This window comes from Arvicola amphibius, chromosome 3 (assembly GCF_903992535.2).
Source record: "Arvicola amphibius chromosome 3, mArvAmp1.2, whole genome shotgun sequence".
Lineage (NCBI taxonomy): Eukaryota > Metazoa > Chordata > Mammalia > Rodentia > Cricetidae > Arvicola > Arvicola amphibius.
This window is the reverse complement of record NC_052049.1, coordinates 121,788,865-121,806,072: the sequence shown is the minus strand read 5'-3', so window position 1 is coordinate 121,806,072 and position 17,208 is coordinate 121,788,865. Positions and strand designations below refer to the sequence as shown.

Genomic DNA, 17,208 nt, shown 5'->3' with positions numbered 1-17,208 from the left:
ATGGAGTTCAGAAGAGAGTATTGGATATCCTGTTGAATGGTTCTGAACTACTATGTGGCTGCTGGCAACTGAACCTGGGGCTTTGGAAGACCAGTAAGTGCTTCTAACCATTGGCCATCTCTCCAGCCCCCTTTGTTTTTAAAAGATTTATTTTTCACTTAATGTGTGTGTGTTTGTGTGAGTGAATGCCACATGGACAGGCACCTGTGGGGGCCTGAATACAATGCTGGATCCCCTGGAGTTAGAGGTGGGTGTAAGTTGCCTGATGTGAGTGCTAGAAACTGAACTCCAGCCCTGAAATTCTCTTCTATTAAACACATGCCCTGTTCTAGCATTTGTGAGGCAGAAGCAGGAGGATTTAAGTTTGAGGCCTGTTGCTTGAAATCTTGTCTTTGTCTAAGACTGAGGAAGAGAGGCTGCTCAGTGCGTGCCATGGCATCCAGAGGCTGTGTCTGGGCTTAGGAGCTAACGCTTTATCAGTCCTCGGGTGATGGACACTGAAGTCACAGAGTCACAGGGGACACACATCGTTATTAGAATTTATCTCTAGACATTCTCGCTTGCCATTGAATGTCACAACCAGGTTAAAGTCAGCATGACGTGTTTTTGTATTTCTCACATATGAAAAAAATATACTGATGGGCTGGAGAAATGGCTCAATGGTGAGGACCCGGCTGCTCCTCCAGAGGACCTGTCTTCAGTTGCCAGCACCCAGGCAGTGGCTCAGTCATTTCTACTCCAGTTCTAGGGTATCAGGCATTTGCATGATGCACAGACACACATGCAGGCAAAACACTCATATGTAATTGGGCTTTTTTTTTTATTATTCTACCCAGCTCCCAAATGAATACATGGAGACTTATTCTTACATAGCAATGCCCAACCTTAGCTTGTCTTGTTTCTTGCCAGCTTTCCTAACTTAAATTTTCCCATTTCTTTTTAACTATGTTTTGCTTTTGGGCTTTTTACCTTTCTATATTCTTTGTCTTCCCTTCTTACTCTGTGGCTGGCTGTGTGGCTGGCCCCTGGCATCCTCCTCTCCTCCTTTTTTCTTGTTCCTCCCTCTTCTTCCTTCTCCTATTTATTCTCTCTGCTCGGCAGCCCTGCCTATCTCTCTCTCCTGCCTAGCTACTGGCCATTCAGCTCTTTATTAGATCAATCAGGTGTTTTAGGTAGGCAAAGTAACACAGCTTTATGGAGTTAAACAAATGTAACATAAAAGAATATAACACATCTTAGCATCATTAAACAAATATTCCACAGCATAAACAAATGTAACACATCTTAACCACAACACTCATACACATAACATACAGATAATGGAAACGACAAACCAAACCATACCTCTGTGCTCCCTTTCAAAGAAGAAGAGGGTGCACTGAGGTCTGAGGTGCTGTGACAGGGACCGTATCACACAAACAGCATGTGTACACCTAGAAACTTCACAGCTAGAGAAGGCATAAAAGGAGGGTTTTTTCCTCACAGCCCCGCACCCTGCCCCCATCCAGTCCTGCCAGTTTGGATACTCTGCTACTTAAAAGTGGAGAAACTTTGGGCAGGTAGATATGTGGAAGACTTGTTACTAAATCTGACTATTTTCTATTGAGTACTTAGGATTTATAAGAATAGAACAGTGAACAAGGCAACTTTGAAAAATACTGAAAATAGGGCTGGAGAGATGGGTCAGAGGTTAAGAGCACTGGCTGTTGTTCCAGGGGTCCTAAATTCAATTCTCAGCGCCTGTATGGTTGCTCACAAACATTTATAATGAGATCTGATGCCCTCGAAGCAAGGACACATGTAGTCAGAACACTGTATATATAATAAACAAATAAATCTTAAAAATATTAAAAACAAATCCTAAAGAATTACTGAGTGAGAGGATTTAAATTTTTGGAAGTTGCAAAATGCTTTTCAAAACCTACCAGGTCCATCTTCCAAAAGTTAAGTTAGTCAAATCCTTGTTTGGTTCGTATCTTTCTCTTTGTGTGACTGTGTTTTCTGAGAGTGTCTCACTCAGCCCAGGCCGGCCTCAGCCTCACCGTGTACCCGAAGATGAACTTGGACTCCTGCTGCCCTGCCCAAGCCTCCCAAGTGCTGGGCCTGTAGATGTGTGCACCACACTGTAGATGTGTGCACCACACTGTAGATGTGTGCACCACACCCGGCGTTTGGCTTTAGTGTGATTGCCAGGGAATATTTTAAACCATTATTTTCTAATGGGGGCAAGTGGTGAAGAGGGCATTCACCATGTAACCGTGGTTAGTGAAGCCATACTGCTGACAGCTGTGTGTGCAGAGTGCAGCAGCCTGCAGCTCTGAACCAACCTAGGCTTCACTGTGCTCTGAGCAGGATGTGATGGTGGCAGGTGGGATGGAGAGTATGTCAAATGTCCCATATGTGATGAGCAGAGGAGCAACACCGTATGGCGGAGTAAAACTGGAAGACCTGATTGTGAAAGATGGGCTAACTGATGTCTACAATAAAATTCATATGGTAAGTGCTACTTTTAAGAAATGTGCATGTGTTGGTACTCATGGAAGCCAAACAGTGTCAATCCCGGGCAGCTGGAATCGATGGGTTTGAGGCATCTGATGAGAGAATCTAACTGGAGTTCTCTGTAAGAAGTCTGTGCTCTCAGTTGCTGAGGTCTTTCCAGCCCCCAAATGCTGTTTTAATAGGGAGTTCCATTTAATACATAATCCTTGACTTTTCATAACACATATATTTTTAATACTTTTATGGTGGGTTCTATAAATGTTTTAGTCATTCACTTTATAAAAGTATTTTACTATGTCCATTTCTTTAGTGTGGATCACCTATTGAAAAGCTGCCCCATACTTGAGCGAGGTATTTCATCCTAAAATGGCAATTGTTTCTTTCCTGCAACTATTAGAAGACAAGACATGAGGGAACATCACCTAGAATAGAGGAAGGGAATTAGAGAAATGGAATTGAAACCTTAACCACTGAGTTGTGCAGAGGTAAATTTTCCACCTTTCCCAGGGTAACTGTGCTGAGAATACTGCAAAGAAGCTGAACATTGCACGAGGCGAACAGGATGCATACGCCATCAGCTCTTACACCAGGAGTAAGGAAGCCTGGGATGCAGGGAAGTTTGGAAATGAAATCACTCCTGTCACGGTCTCAGTAAAAGGTAGAGGAGGCATTTCCAAAGTAAATTTCAAGTTTATAGATATTTGTCTGTTCTTTGTTACATTTTACTTTTTTTGTTTGGGTTTTTATTTGTTTATTTGTTTTGTTTTTCAAGATAGGGTTTCTCTGTGTAGTCCTGACTGTCCTGGAACTCACATAGAGCCACCTGCCTCGGCCTTCCCAGTGCTGGGATAAAAGGCATGAGCCACCACTATCCAGCTAGATTTTACTTTTAATAGATTTTCCGTGTTGTAGAACTGATGTTTCCATTTTTTTTTTTTTTTTTTTTTTTTTTTGGTTTTTCGAGACAGGGTTTCTCTGTAGCTTTGGAGCCTGTCCTGGAACTAGCTCTTGTAGACCAGGCTGGTCTCGAACTCACAGAGATCCGCCTGCCTCTGCCTCCCGAGTGCTGGGATTAAAGGCGTGCGCCACCGCTGCCCGGCCTGATGTTTCCATTTTAAGTGAGTGTTATCTTTGTTCATTTGAACTAAACATATTAACAGTTAAGATAAAGTTATGCTTAAGTTAAGATAGGGGAAGGTTACAGGTCATCCAAGTATACAGTGCACTAAGCTTACTATTTTATAAAGTATTTTTTAAATTTATTTTTTGGTCTTGTACTTATGTTACGTGTACGTGCTGTGGCATGTGCGTGCTGTGGTGTGTGTGTGCTGTGGCATGTGCGTGCTGTGGCATAGCTGCAGGAGTTGGTTCTCTTTTCCCCATGTATGTTCCAGGGATTCAGGGCAGGGCATCAGGATTAGTAGAAAGCTGGCGTACTTACTGTTTTTGAGAAAATGTATTTATTAGAATTCTTTCTTAGCCGGGTGGTGGTGGCGCACGCCTTTAATTCCAGCACTCGGGAGGCAGAGGCTGGCAGATCTCTGTGAGTTCGAGGCCAGCCTGGTCTATAAGTGCTAGGTCCAGGACAGGCTCCAGAAGCTGCACGGAGAAACTCTGTCTCGAAAAAAACAAACAAACAAAATAACAACAACAACAACAACAACAAAAAGAGAATTCTTTCTCATGTAAGTGACATATAGCAGATACATTTTAAATCTATTCTCCTTTTTTCTTTTCTTTCGGTTTCTTGACACAGAGAAACCTGTTTCTGGAGCCTGTCCTGGAACTCCCTCTGTAGACCAGGCTGGCCTTGAACTCAAAGAGATCCGCCTGTCTCTTCCTCCCAAGTGCTGGGATTAAAGGAGTGTGCCCCCACTGCCTGGCCTTACGTTTATTCTTAAAAAGATTTTATTCTTACTATATTGTATGTGGTTTATATGCACATAAGTACAGGATCCTGAAGATGTCCCTCAAGCTGGAGATACAGGAGGTTGTGAGTTGCCTGATGTGGGTGCTGAGAATCAAACTTGAGTCCTCTGGAGCAATAATGTAATGCTCTTCACCACTGAGCTGTCTATCCAGCCCTGCTTACACTTATTATTAGTGTGCATATGTATGTGTACACGTATGCTCCATGGCCTGCATGTGGAAGTCAGAGGACAATTTTGTGTAATCAGTTTTGTTTTTTGCTACATTTACATGGGTTCTGGGGATTGAACTCAGATTGTCAAGCTTGTATAGTGAGCACTTCTGTCTGCTGAGTCATCTCACTGACCCTAAAAAGTACTTTTAAAAAGGGATTTATATTAGAAGTCAACATCCAGAAATGAAAGATGAATAGCATTCACCTCTAGAGCTCTGAATCAAAGAAAGCAGTCCAACAAATCCATGGTACAGACTTATTACTTGGTTTGAATCACTTCCCAGTGATCACTGTGTGTGGGTGATAGAACGCTTTATCATGCAGCACTGGCTGGGCTCTACCCTTGGCGTACAGCGAGGTCTGTGATCATAGACGAGGGCTGGGAGACTGGGTGTGCAGGCACAGGCAGGAGGATGTATGTGCATTGGAGGCCAGCTTGGTCCACATACTGAGCTTCGAGACCACCAGGACTACATAGACCATATCTCAAAAATGAGGGTGGGTGGAATAATGGGTTGTGGGTGTAGGCTTTACTTCTAGATGGACACTTGTTTGAATGGCACGTCCGACGTTTAACAGTTTAACAGGGGCCATCCTGACTGTGTGATTACTTAGCATCTCGATTTTAGGTAAACCTGATGTGGTGGTGAAAGAAGATGAAGAGTACAAGCGTGTTGATTTCAGTAAAGTGCCAAAGCTGAAGACTGTGTTCCAGAAAGAAAACGGTGAGTACTGAGAAGTCAGACATGAGTTGATATGCAGTGGTTATTATTGGATTTGCCTAACAGTTTTTAAAGATTTTTTTTTTTCTGTATGTTTGACCTGCATGTATGTCTATGCACCACTTTGTACCTGGTGTCCTTGGGGTGAGCAGATGACCTATGAATCCCTGGAACTGGAGTTAGAGTTGTGAGCTGCCGTCTGGGTTCCTCTAGAGAAGCCAGTGCTAACCGCCAAACCATCTCTCTCTAGCCCTTGCCTAACATTTTAAACAAAGTAACTGTAGAAAACATCTAGATGTTACTTAACATGTATAGATACTATATTCAAATAAAATTAGCCAAATAATAAAAATTCAAGGTATGTTTAAATTTAACAGTTCATATCATTAATATATTAAGTCCTAGCATGGGAGAGGGGATTATATAACATGGCTGGAGAATTGAATTTTCAGAGGCAGCCATCCCCATAGTTTGTGAACTGAAAATACAAATTTACATAATATATTCCTTGAGACTTCTGCTGATGGCTGTGTTCACTGATATACTAAATAAATAAATATACTAAATATATAAATAAGCCTCATTTAGTGTATGTCCCTGAATGTCGGGACAAATGGAGTCTATGTTCTGAATATCCTTTTGGAAGACTGTCCATGTTAGGACTAGCTCTTCTGTTGCCTAGCCCTAAATTTCTAAGTGGTTTGGAGCCCTCAACTTTGAGAAAATATTAGCTCTTCCAGGTTGGCTGTGTGTAGCTGTTATAATCAGTTCTAAGTATAGAAATCACCAGCCACCTTTTCGTCAGCATAATAAAAACATGCTGTAAGAGTACACATTGTCAGCAGTGGTGGCCCACACCTTTAATCCCAGCACTCAGGATAGAGAGGCAGGTGGAGCTTTTAAGGACAGTGTGTTTTACAGAGAGAGTTCTGAGATAGCTAGGGATATACAGAAAAACCCTGTCCTATAAAACAAAACAAAAAACAAAACAAATCAATACAAACAAAAAACCTTTAAAAAAACCCAAAAATACATGTTAAACTGGACATGGTCATTGATCTCTTGGGAGGGAGAGGCAGGTGGATTTCTGTGAGTTCCAGGTCAGCCAAGATTGCATAATAAGACTGTTTCAAAAAAAAGAAAAAAAAAAAAAAGAAAAAAAGGGCAGAGAGAGATGAGATCGAGGCCAATCTGGTCTACAGAGCAAGTTCCAGAACAGTCAGGTAGGACTACCCACAGAGAAATTCTGTCTTGAAAATTAAAAGAAAAAAAATAAGCCAGGCATGGTGGCACATGCCTTTAATTCCAGCACTTGGGAGGCAGAGGCAGGAGGATTTCTGTGAGTTCCTGGATACAACCCTGTCTTGAAAAATCAGTAAATAAATAAATAAACAAATAGACTAATGCATGGTTTCCGTTGTCAATATTAAATAGCTTCATTGACAATTTATGTACACAAAATGATTTAAAGTATATAGCTGAGTGGTTTTAGTATTCACTGACATTCAACTTCAATTGACTGTAGAGAACACCTGATTCTGACATGGATTTGGAAAATACATAGTGTCTGCTGTGCGGATGCTGAGAAGAAACCTGAGAGTTGGGCATGCACCAGTGCCTCCACTACTGCAGAAATGCACTAAGTCTCCAGCATACACAGTGAACAGCAGACGTTTGCTGTAGAGCTAGCTCTGTGCATGTCTCCCCAGGGCAGGAATTAACTCCACGCCTGTCTATAACTTGTCTATATATTTGATAAGGCAGACAGTGCTCTGTGGGTATTTGTGGGAGAGAAGAGGATGGACTGAGAAGAATGTGTGACTTTATGTTTTGTTGATTTCAGGCACAGTAACAGCTGCCAATGCCAGCACACTGAACGATGGAGCAGCTGCTGTGGTTCTCATGACTGCAGAGGCCGCCAAGAGGCTCAACGTGAAGCCACTAGCACGAATCGCAGGTAGATGCTCTCACCTTGTTTTTCCTTTTCTCTTTTTCTGGTATTGGGAATCCAGGGCAGTAAAGTGTAAACACATTGTCTGTCAGGGCTAGTACTGCTGGGATAAAACGCCACAATCAAAGCAACTTGGGGAGGAAAGATGTGTTCAGCTTGTGCTTCCACATCACAGTTCATTATCAAAGGAGGTCAGGACAGAAACTCAAGCTGGAACCTGGAGGTGGGAGATGATGCAGAGGCTGTGGAGGAAAACTGCATCTGGCTTGCTTCTCGAGGCTTTCTTAGTCTGCCTTATTATAGAACTAGGACCACCAATCCAGGGATAGCACCACCCACAATGGGCTGGGTCGTCCCAGTCAATAACCACCTAAGAAAATGCCCTACAGGCCTGCCTTCAGCCTGATCTTATCAAAGCATTTTTCCCAGTTGAGGTTCCCTCCTCCTCAAATGACTTTAGCTTGTGTCAAGTTGACATCAAATTGGCCAGCACACACATGCTAAGCAAGCATTCTGTCACTGAGCTAATTCCCCAACCCTCTTTTTCAGAGGGTCTCACTTTAGTTATACAGGCTGGCTTGAACTCATTCTGTCTAGTCCAGGCTGGTTTTGATCTTGTTATCTGCCTGGCACAGCATTCCTTATAGGCTTGTGCCACAAGGCCTGGTTTGCCTCTTTCTCTCTCTCTCTCTCTCTCTCTCTCTCTCTCTCTCTCTCTCTCTCTCTCTCTCTCTCTCTCTCTCCTGTCTTCTTTCCTTCCTTCCTTCCTTCCTTCCTTCCTTCCTTCCTTCCTTCCTTTCTTTCTTTCTTTGTTAAAAAAAATTCTGTGTGCATGTATTTTCTTGCCTCTGGAGGCCTGGGCACTCCTCTCAATTACTTCCTATCTTTAGTTCTAAGAACAGGATATTACCTTGGTAACACAGAATAGTGGACTTGGCTTTCTATTTTGATTGATGTAGAAGTTCCTTTAATATTTTTGTTACTATATAATAATTTAATAATTTAAGGTGCTGGTAATACTTCGGTGGGTAAAAGGTGCTTCTTGCCAAGTCTGATAACTTGAGTTGGATCCTTGAAACCCATATGGTAGAAGGAAGAGAACTCATTCCCACCTCTGACCTCCATAGATGCCATGCCACACATATGCCCACTCTCACACAAAATACCCCACCCCAATTTTTTAAAAAAGAGTATTATTTAAAAACAAACAAAAACCCATGCCATGCATGGTGGCACATCCCAGCACTCAGGAAGCAGAGGCAGACGGATCTCTCTGAGTTTGAGGCCATCCTGGTCTACAAAGTGAGTTCCTTTGTAGAACAGGACAGCTAAGGCTATTACAAAGAGAAACCTTGTCTCAAAACCAAAACCAAAACAAATACAAAAAAACCCTCTTGTTATCCATCCTATATTAGCAGAGAAAAGGAAAAGGTATATTTTATCTGAGAGACAGCCAGGTAAAATGAATATGGAAGTAGGAGTCCAGAAAAGCAAACTGAAGTTACTGTCTGCATGTATGACATGTCACATGGAGGTGTGGAGGTCAGAAGACAACTCTGTGGAGTTGGTTTTCTCCTTCTACCTTTACATGGGATGTAGAGATTGAACACAGGTCTGTATACTTTGTATAGTGAGTGTTTTACTGAGTGAGACATCATGTCAGCCCTTATTTTTACTTTTGAAATCTGTTGTGTCTTGATGTGGGATGTCCTTCTTTATGTGTTGCTTTTATTGGTTAAAGAAAAAACAAGTAGGTGGAGCCAAGCAGCCAGGCACTGAGGAAAAAAGATGTGCAGAAAATGAGGTAATGCCAGGGCCACATGGCAATACATAGACTGATAGAAATGGGTTCGTTTAAGATGTAAGAGCTAGCTAGAAATATGCCTGAGCCATCAGCCAACCAGTGCTGTAATCAATAGTTTCTGTTATCTTTGTGATTATTTGGGTCTGGGCAGCCAGGAAGTGAAAGTGCAGTTTGTTTACAGTGTCTTCTCTGTAAATAGAATTTACTTTATAATACATTTACTATTTTATTCTTAGCTTGTCATGACTAACTTATATTTGTGGTACTAACAGCCTTATGAGCTCTACCCGATGCATCAGCTCCTGTGGTGAAACGGTTAATGCTCTGGACTCGGAATCCAGCCATCCAAGTTTGTTTCTCGGTGGAACCTGTTCCTTGAGGAAGAGATCTGGTCAGTCGTCCTCAGCAACTCAGACCATGAAACCCAATATAAATGGCTTGCCCACGCATGCTTCAGCATTGCCGGGGCATGTTTCACTTCCACTTCTCATGTGTCAGCATTGCCCATGAGGGGTTAGAGATAGTTGTGAGATGACTGGTGTGGGTGCTGGGAACTGAACTCTGGTCCTCTGGTAGAATAGCATATGCTTGCAACTGCTCCCAGACCAGCAGTTCTCACCCTGTGATGCAAACACACCCCTCACAGGAGTCACATAGCAGACACATTACGATTCATAACAGTAGCAGAATTCATTATGAAGTAGCAATGAAAGTAATTTTATGGTTGAGGGTTACCGCACACGAGGCTGTATTTACAGTGTCAAAGCATTAGGAGAGTCGAGAGCCACCGTCCTAGTGCCACAGTTTTAACCTCTTTCCAGACAAATCAGTGTCTTAGAGACTAGTTTAATTTTGTTAAGAACAGAATCTTACAAAAGGAGCAAATGTGTAGCTGGGTATGGTAGTATACACCTTTAATCCAAACACTCAGAAGGTTGGGGCAGGCATGTCCTGAATATGAGTCTACCCTGCTCTGCAGAGTAAGTTACAGCATAGGCAGGGCTACATAGTGAGACCCTGCCTTAAAAAATAAAAGAACATATATGGTCACACACGGCACAGAGATTAGGCAGTGCACATTTATCTGTTAGCTTTGCTTTCGAGTCTTAGAGACATGGATGAGTCTTTGGGCATGTGTAGAAGAGTTTAACGGTATCTCTTTTTCAGCATTTGCCGATGCTGCTGTAGATCCTATTGATTTTCCAGTTGCACCCGCATATGCTGTACCTAAGGTAAGAAAAGGTGATTTTGCTAACGTGTGCTTTGCTTATTGTATTAAGATGGCAGTTTTTTTTTTGCCAGGCAATGGTGGCTCATGACTTTAATCCCAGCACTCAGGAGGCAGAGGCAGGCGGATCTCTGTGAGTTCAAGGCCAGCCTGGTCTACAAGAGAACAGGCACCAAAAACTACAGAGAAACCGTCTCGAAAATCCCCACCCCCCAAAAAAAGATTGCAGTTTTTACATTTTACATGTTCATTTGCAGAACAGTGATAATTTGGTACTGAGTCTGTTCACTTCAGAAAATAGTTAACTGAGAGGAAACCTCAACCTACCTTCATTAGAACAGATTAGAAGTGGACAGCTGAATCACCTGTAAATATGATGCTGAGTGCATACACCTGGTGTGGTAAAGGAAAGGTACCCAGTCTAGAATATAAATAGCTGCTTGCAGAGGTTTCTCCATGTTGACAGGAACCATGGACTGTATGTCTTGCAGGGAAGAGTTAACACTAGATACAATAAATCCACATTGTTTTCTGTGTTTTCAAAGGCAGACATACCAAGCCTGTGTGAACACATTAAGGTCACAGGCAAACAAAGATGCTCAGGACGTGGAACCCTTAACCTCAGGTGTAGTGTGAAGCGGCGGGCTGTGTCCCGCCACCCGGCTATCTTTACCCAAAATAATTACACGGAAACTGTATTCTTTTAAAACACTGCCTGGCCCATAGTTTCAGCCTCTTATTAGTTAATTCTCACATCTTCCTTTAACCCATATTTAGTAATCTGGGTAGCACCACGAGTTGTGGCTTACCAGGAGAGATCTTAACCTGCGTCCATCTCGGAGAGGAGAAGCATGGAGACTCACTATGGCGAATGCCTGAAGCGTCTCCCTCACTCTACTTCCTTGTTCCCACAATTCTGTTCTGTCTACTCCACCTACCTAATTTTCTGTTCTTAAAGGGCCAAGGCAGTTTTCTTTATTAATAATGAAAGTAACACATAGATACTCCTCCATCACTTCCCCTTTTTCTGTTTAAACAAAAAAGAAAGGCTTCAACTTTAACATAGCAAAATTACATATAACAGTTATCAAGCAAGTATTACAGTTACAATATTTAAATCTATTTTATCTTTTATCATAACTAAGGAAAGCTATAACTATCTATTTATTCTTCAACTCCATCAAAGACTCCAGAAGGATATAATGCTACCTAAGTAAACAAGAAATAAGTAACTTATAAAACTCTAGAAATGACAGAGACAACTCGCTGCCTGGACAGTCACCCAAAGTTCCTCTGTACCGTTGGGGCATCCATCTTCGGGCTTCAGGCCCACAGTATCCAGCAGACATTTCCATGAAGCAGAAAAATTCCAAAGACAGTTCAGTCACTTTCTGCTGTGTCCTGCAGAACGTCTCGCAGACTCTTTCACGAATCAGGAACCCCGAGAGACCATCTCACCTTTAGGCAAGTTCAGCAGTCCTCTCTCTGCGGGTTCTTTGTGTCCAGTTTATGGAACAGTCCAGGCAAGAGCAGTTTCTTGCCCAAATGGCTAACAAACTCCATAAGTAGCCTCTTCGATGCCCATCTTCCTCTCGAAGTAGATTGGTGCTGCCAGGAGCAGACGTGTCTCATTGTCATGAGAAACCCTAAGTTATTAAAACATTAAATGCCATATTCTGCAGTCTTTGAAAGATATGAAGAATGTCTATCTAACTGAAATATATCTCTACATATCTAGAAAATCTAATAACATGACTACAAGCTTAACTATTATCAATGATTATCCATTAACAACCTATATTTCCTAATAATACATTACATTCTTTAAAATGAACTACAATCACAATAGCTTAATCAAAATCAGAAATACATATACATATAACAAAATTGACCTTAAAATCTATACCAATGCAAATTATTCATATCTATATCATCTCCCCCTTTAAATGTAAAAGAACATTTATAAGCAATATTTGGGAAAATGGGCGCAGTTTTTTCTCTCCAAACTGCTTCCTGCTGAATGGGGGCGTTGTTATTTAGGTCTTTCATGGTATAACCTGTGTGCTAGGTTCCTCTCAGTTGGCAGTTGAGTGAAGTAATTTTTTGAAGATGTTCACAGCAACCTTTCAGGAGGGCGTGGTCTATCATACCATATTGGGATAGAAGCAATCCACAGAGTCTCGTCCTCTGTGAAAACAAAAGAAGAAACTCTTTTCCAAAGCATCATGTCCTTAGATCCAAATCCTGAAGTCATACCATTAAAATGTCCATTCTGGTCTAGACTGGCAGCCCATATAATGAAATGTCTCTCTGTATTTAGCTCCTTTACAGTCAAAAAAATCAAAGAAAACACAACAAAATACATAATCCAGACTCTCTGTGAATTTTCCATTTTTACGTGGCTTATTTTTACTCTATCACTTTACTTCTTTTAATCTATAACTATCTGTACTCTGTCTCTTTAAAGACTTTACCCTTTATTTTTAAAGGCATTAACTTTATTTTCTATATTTTTTCTTCTCTTTCTCTCTCAAGCCTACGTACATTTATCCAACATTGTGACCCAGTTAAAGGCCTTCTATGTCTGAATCTTTCCTATTGTGAATCTCTAATTTTTTTACTATCCAGGAGCACTTTTGTTTTGTGCTTTTAAATCGCTACACACTTAAGAATCTAAGCTGTGACATTCCTAGGTCAAAAACAGGTACTGCAGGCTTGCCACGCCCAGTCCAACATAGCTGAGCCGCTTGTGACTCTGAATCGGTTGCAGCTCTGAGCTGCAGAGCTGCGGGCTGCTCTGGATGTTGGCTCCACCTCTCTCCAATTTCAAAATGGAGGATGTACCATTTTCTACTAGCTCTGGGGCCGCCAGGTAGGAGCCGCACTCAGCACTTTAACTCTGAGACTGAGCGTGCAGCACAAAAACTCTTTTCATCCAAGTTACAGCCAAATCTGACATGCAGAGCACTGCGCAGTCTGAAAACATCTCTCTGTATTGTGGCAGGAATCCGCCATGCTCTTCCACCTGCCTAAGCCTGATTCCTCCATCTGCCCAGGTGCAGGAAGGGAGCAGTGAGCCATTGGCATGGTCTCAGAGAACTTTCTTTCCGATCCCAAGCGGGCAAGGTTTTTAAGTGGATTTAGTCACCACGTTGGAGCGCCAATCTGTAGTATGAAGCGGTGGGCTGTGTCCCGCCACCCGGCTATCTTTACCCAAAATAATTACACGGAAACTGTATTCTTTTAAAACACTGCCTGGCCCATAGTTTCAGCCTCTTATTAGTTAATTCTCACATCTTCCTTTAACCCATATTTAGTAATCTGGGTAGCACCACGAGTTGTGGCTTACCAGGAGAGATCTTAACCTGCGTCCATCTCGGAGAGGAGAAGCATGGAGACTCACTATGGCGAATGCCTGAAGCGTCTCCCTCACTCTACTTCCTTGTTCCCACAATTCTGTTCTGTCTACTCCACCTACCTAATTTTCTGTTCTTAAAGGGCCAAGGCAGTTTTCTTTATTAATAATGAAAGTAACACATAGATACTCCTCCATCACTCAGGGGTTCAGGGTTCGGAGATCTCGGATGTGTTCAACAAATACATGCTTACAAGGGATGTCCTCACCTTGACCTCTGTTTGTGTGAGAAGGTCTTGAACTTGAGATCCTCCTACCTCAGCCTCCAGAGTTAGGACTGCAGGTGTATACGACCCATCCAGCTAGAGCTGACATCTGGGAATAATATACAGATTTAAAAAAAAAGGAGCAGGTAGACATAAGACTAGAGAAGGATCAGACACAAGTAGCTGCAGATCTCAGGAACAGATACATTTGAAAGTTAATGCTCTAGATTTGCAGCCAGTGGTAAAATTTCTAAGGAAAGGGGACTTTAGAAATTTTTATTTTTATCAACCTCTACATTTTTCTCTGCTGCCCTCTCTGCCTCTCCCCTCCCCACTTCAACCTTTCCCCAAGGTCCCCACGCTCCCAATTTACTCAGAAGATCTTGTCTTTTTCTACTTTCTACTTCCCATGTAGATTAGATCTATGGAAGTCTCTCTTAGGGTCCTCATTGTCTAAGTTCTCTGGGATTGTGGATTATAGGCTGGCTTTCTTTGCTTTATGTTTAAAAACCACCTATGAGTGAGTACATGTGATAATTGTCTTTCTGTGTCTGGGTTGCCTCACTCAAAATAATGTTTTCCAGCTCCATCCATTTTCCTGCAAAATTCATGATGTCGTTATTTTTTCTGCTGTGTAGTACTCCATTGTGTAAATGGACCACAGTTTCCTTATCCATTCTTCGGTCAAGGGGCATTTAGGTTGTTTCCAGGTTCTGGCTATGACAAACTAGAAATATTTTTTAAAAGTTATTATTATCATAAGGATAATCATTAGCACAAAAATCCCTTCTCCTCAAAATGAGGAACTAGTGAAACAAAACATGATCAAAATTTCACAAAAGGTATTTGTGCCTGAGATAATCCCACAGTTTTTCTAAGGAAACTGAGGGGGATATGTGGGAACAGACAAAACTCTGCAAGAACATAGAACTAAGTAACATATAGCCAGCAAGACACATCTTAGGGACATACAGCATGATGTACTGTCATGTAGAGTACATGTGGAATGTCCAATTACATAAAAATTTCTGTATCTGAAAAGTAGACATCATAATGCACGGAAAACAAAATTCTGATTATAATACAGGGAGAAAAGCAAAATTTGAAAACAAATCCTTTCAAAAAGAAAAAACAAAAGCCCTTCTTATTTAAGTAAATAACTACATCAAGGGGAAATATAAACCAAAACTGTAAAATTTCCAGAAAATAACAAAAACAAGTTGATTGCTAAATATCTGGATAACCCTCTAAAATTTATTTTTAGGTTCTTAAATATTCAGGATTGAAAAAGGAAGACATTGCCATGTGGGAAGTAAATGAAGCATTCAGTGTGGTTGTACTGGCCAACATTAAAATGCTGGAGATTGATCCTCAAAAAGTGAATATCCATGGAGGAGCTGTTTCTCTGGGCCATCCAATCGGGTTAGTACTGTAACAAATAACCCAACCCAGTTAATAGTAGCCTCTCCTACCTATCAGCTGTTTCACCCTGTCACTCAAACAGTGAGCACAGACTTAGCATATCTGTGTTCTGGAATCTACCTGAGTCAGAGTCTCCACTGCTGTGACAAAACACCACTGCCAAGGCAAGCTGGGAGGAAAGGGTGGAGGGGCTCAGTACAGGAGCTCAGACGAGGGCGGGAGCTGATGCAGAGGCCGAGGAGCGCTGCTTACTGGCCTGCTCCTCATGGCTTGTTCAGCCTGCCTTCTTATAGAAGCCAGGATCATCATTTCACTAAGAAAATACCCTAGAGGGTTGGAGAGATGGCTCAGAGGTTAAGAGCACCGACTGCTCTTCCAGAGCTCCTGAGTTCAATTCCCTGCAATCATATGGCGGCTCAGAACCACCTATGATGAGATCTGGTGCCCTCTTCTGGCGTTCAAACATACATGCAGGCAGAACACTGGATACATAATAAAGATTTATTTATTTATTTAAAGAAAATACCCTAGAGTCTTATCCACAGCCTGATCTTCTGTCGGTTTTTTCTCCCAGATAACTCTAGCTTATGTTAAGATAACACAAACTATTCAACACACTAACAGTGTTGAACAGCAAAGAAACCAAAGCCTAGGCTTTGTAAGAGCTGTAACCTCTTCCTGAAACTCATTTCCTAAACTGAATTGTAGTTAACTCAGCTACAAGTTCTGGCTAATAAGGTTCTCAAGAAGTTAATTTGGAGTGGAAACTCTTCTGGTTAGCTCTAAATTCTGTCCTTCATTAAAGAACCAAATGCTTTCTTGATCCTAGGATGTCTGGAGCCCGGATTGTCGTTCACTTGGCTCATGCCTTGAAGAAAGGAGAATTTGGTCTGGCCAGTATTTGCAATGGAGGAGGAGGTGCTTCTGCTGTGCTGATTGAGAAGCTGTAGACAGACAACCTGTTTTAGGAGACAGTTCCATATGATCAGAAACCCTGCTGAAGTGAACTTGACTCTCTTGGGCTAGCTTATATTCAACATAAGCTTTTCATTTTTTATTTTTCTATTAAAAATTTTCTAAAAAATAATCATCATATCCAAAACCTATTGAAAGTACAAATAAAAATTTCTCCTTTTAATATTTTTGGTAAACTTGAACAGTCTGACACCACTATTTGAAATACCAATGTTGGTGCTAGAGACCTGGTTCAGCGGTTAAGAGATTTGTTGCTAGCCAGGTGCCTGTGGCACAGCCTTTAATCCTAGCACTCAGGAGGCAGAGGCAGGCAGTTCAGATCTCTGAATTCAAGTCCAGCCTGGTCTACAGAGCTAGTCTCATGACAGCCAGGGCTACACAGAGACACCCTGTCTTGAAAATACAAAACCAAGAGCATCTGTTGTTCTTGCAGATGATGTTTGGGTCCCAGGACCCACATTGGTGTCGCACACCCAGGGAGGACTTGCACACGATGTTGCAGATGCCAGAGATATGAGATATTAAACTTCCTGACCTCACTAGCTGCTGGTATATAGAGGGAAGCCATCCTAAGAGATACTTTGTAATGGGGGCTCTCTCCTGATGAGACTAGAGAGAGAGCCAGCATTTTTACATCTAAATATACCAAGGAAATAAGATTAAGTCACAGATAGGTTTCTTCAGGAAGGCTGCTGATCACCATTGCAATTGCAGTAACAAGGCTCCTAGACTTTCCCAAGCCTCCACATCACCTGTTTAACACCCAGCAAACTTTCCATTCTGCCATCAGAACGAACAGAGTAAGACTGTGTGGCTATTTATATTTTCTGTTTTTGAACTTTG

General features: G+C 41.8%; 1 protein-coding gene across 1 annotated transcript in view; it reads left to right on the top strand.

Moving 5' to 3' along the window:
- Positions 1-16,528, top strand: part of Acat1 (acetyl-CoA acetyltransferase 1) — a 28,873-nt gene extending 12,345 nt beyond the window's left edge. The window contains exons 6-12 of the mRNA XM_038321723.2: positions 2,353-2,496; positions 3,007-3,157; positions 5,272-5,367; positions 7,208-7,321; positions 10,287-10,351; positions 15,233-15,390; positions 16,220-16,528. Of these exons, the coding sequence (XP_038177651.1) occupies positions 2,353-2,496; positions 3,007-3,157; positions 5,272-5,367; positions 7,208-7,321; positions 10,287-10,351; positions 15,233-15,390; positions 16,220-16,340 (849 nt within the window). The 3' untranslated portion in view covers positions 16,341-16,528. The remainder of the gene's footprint in view (positions 1-2,352; positions 2,497-3,006; positions 3,158-5,271; positions 5,368-7,207; positions 7,322-10,286; positions 10,352-15,232; positions 15,391-16,219) is intronic.
- The last annotated feature ends 680 nt before the right edge of the window (positions 16,529-17,208 follow it).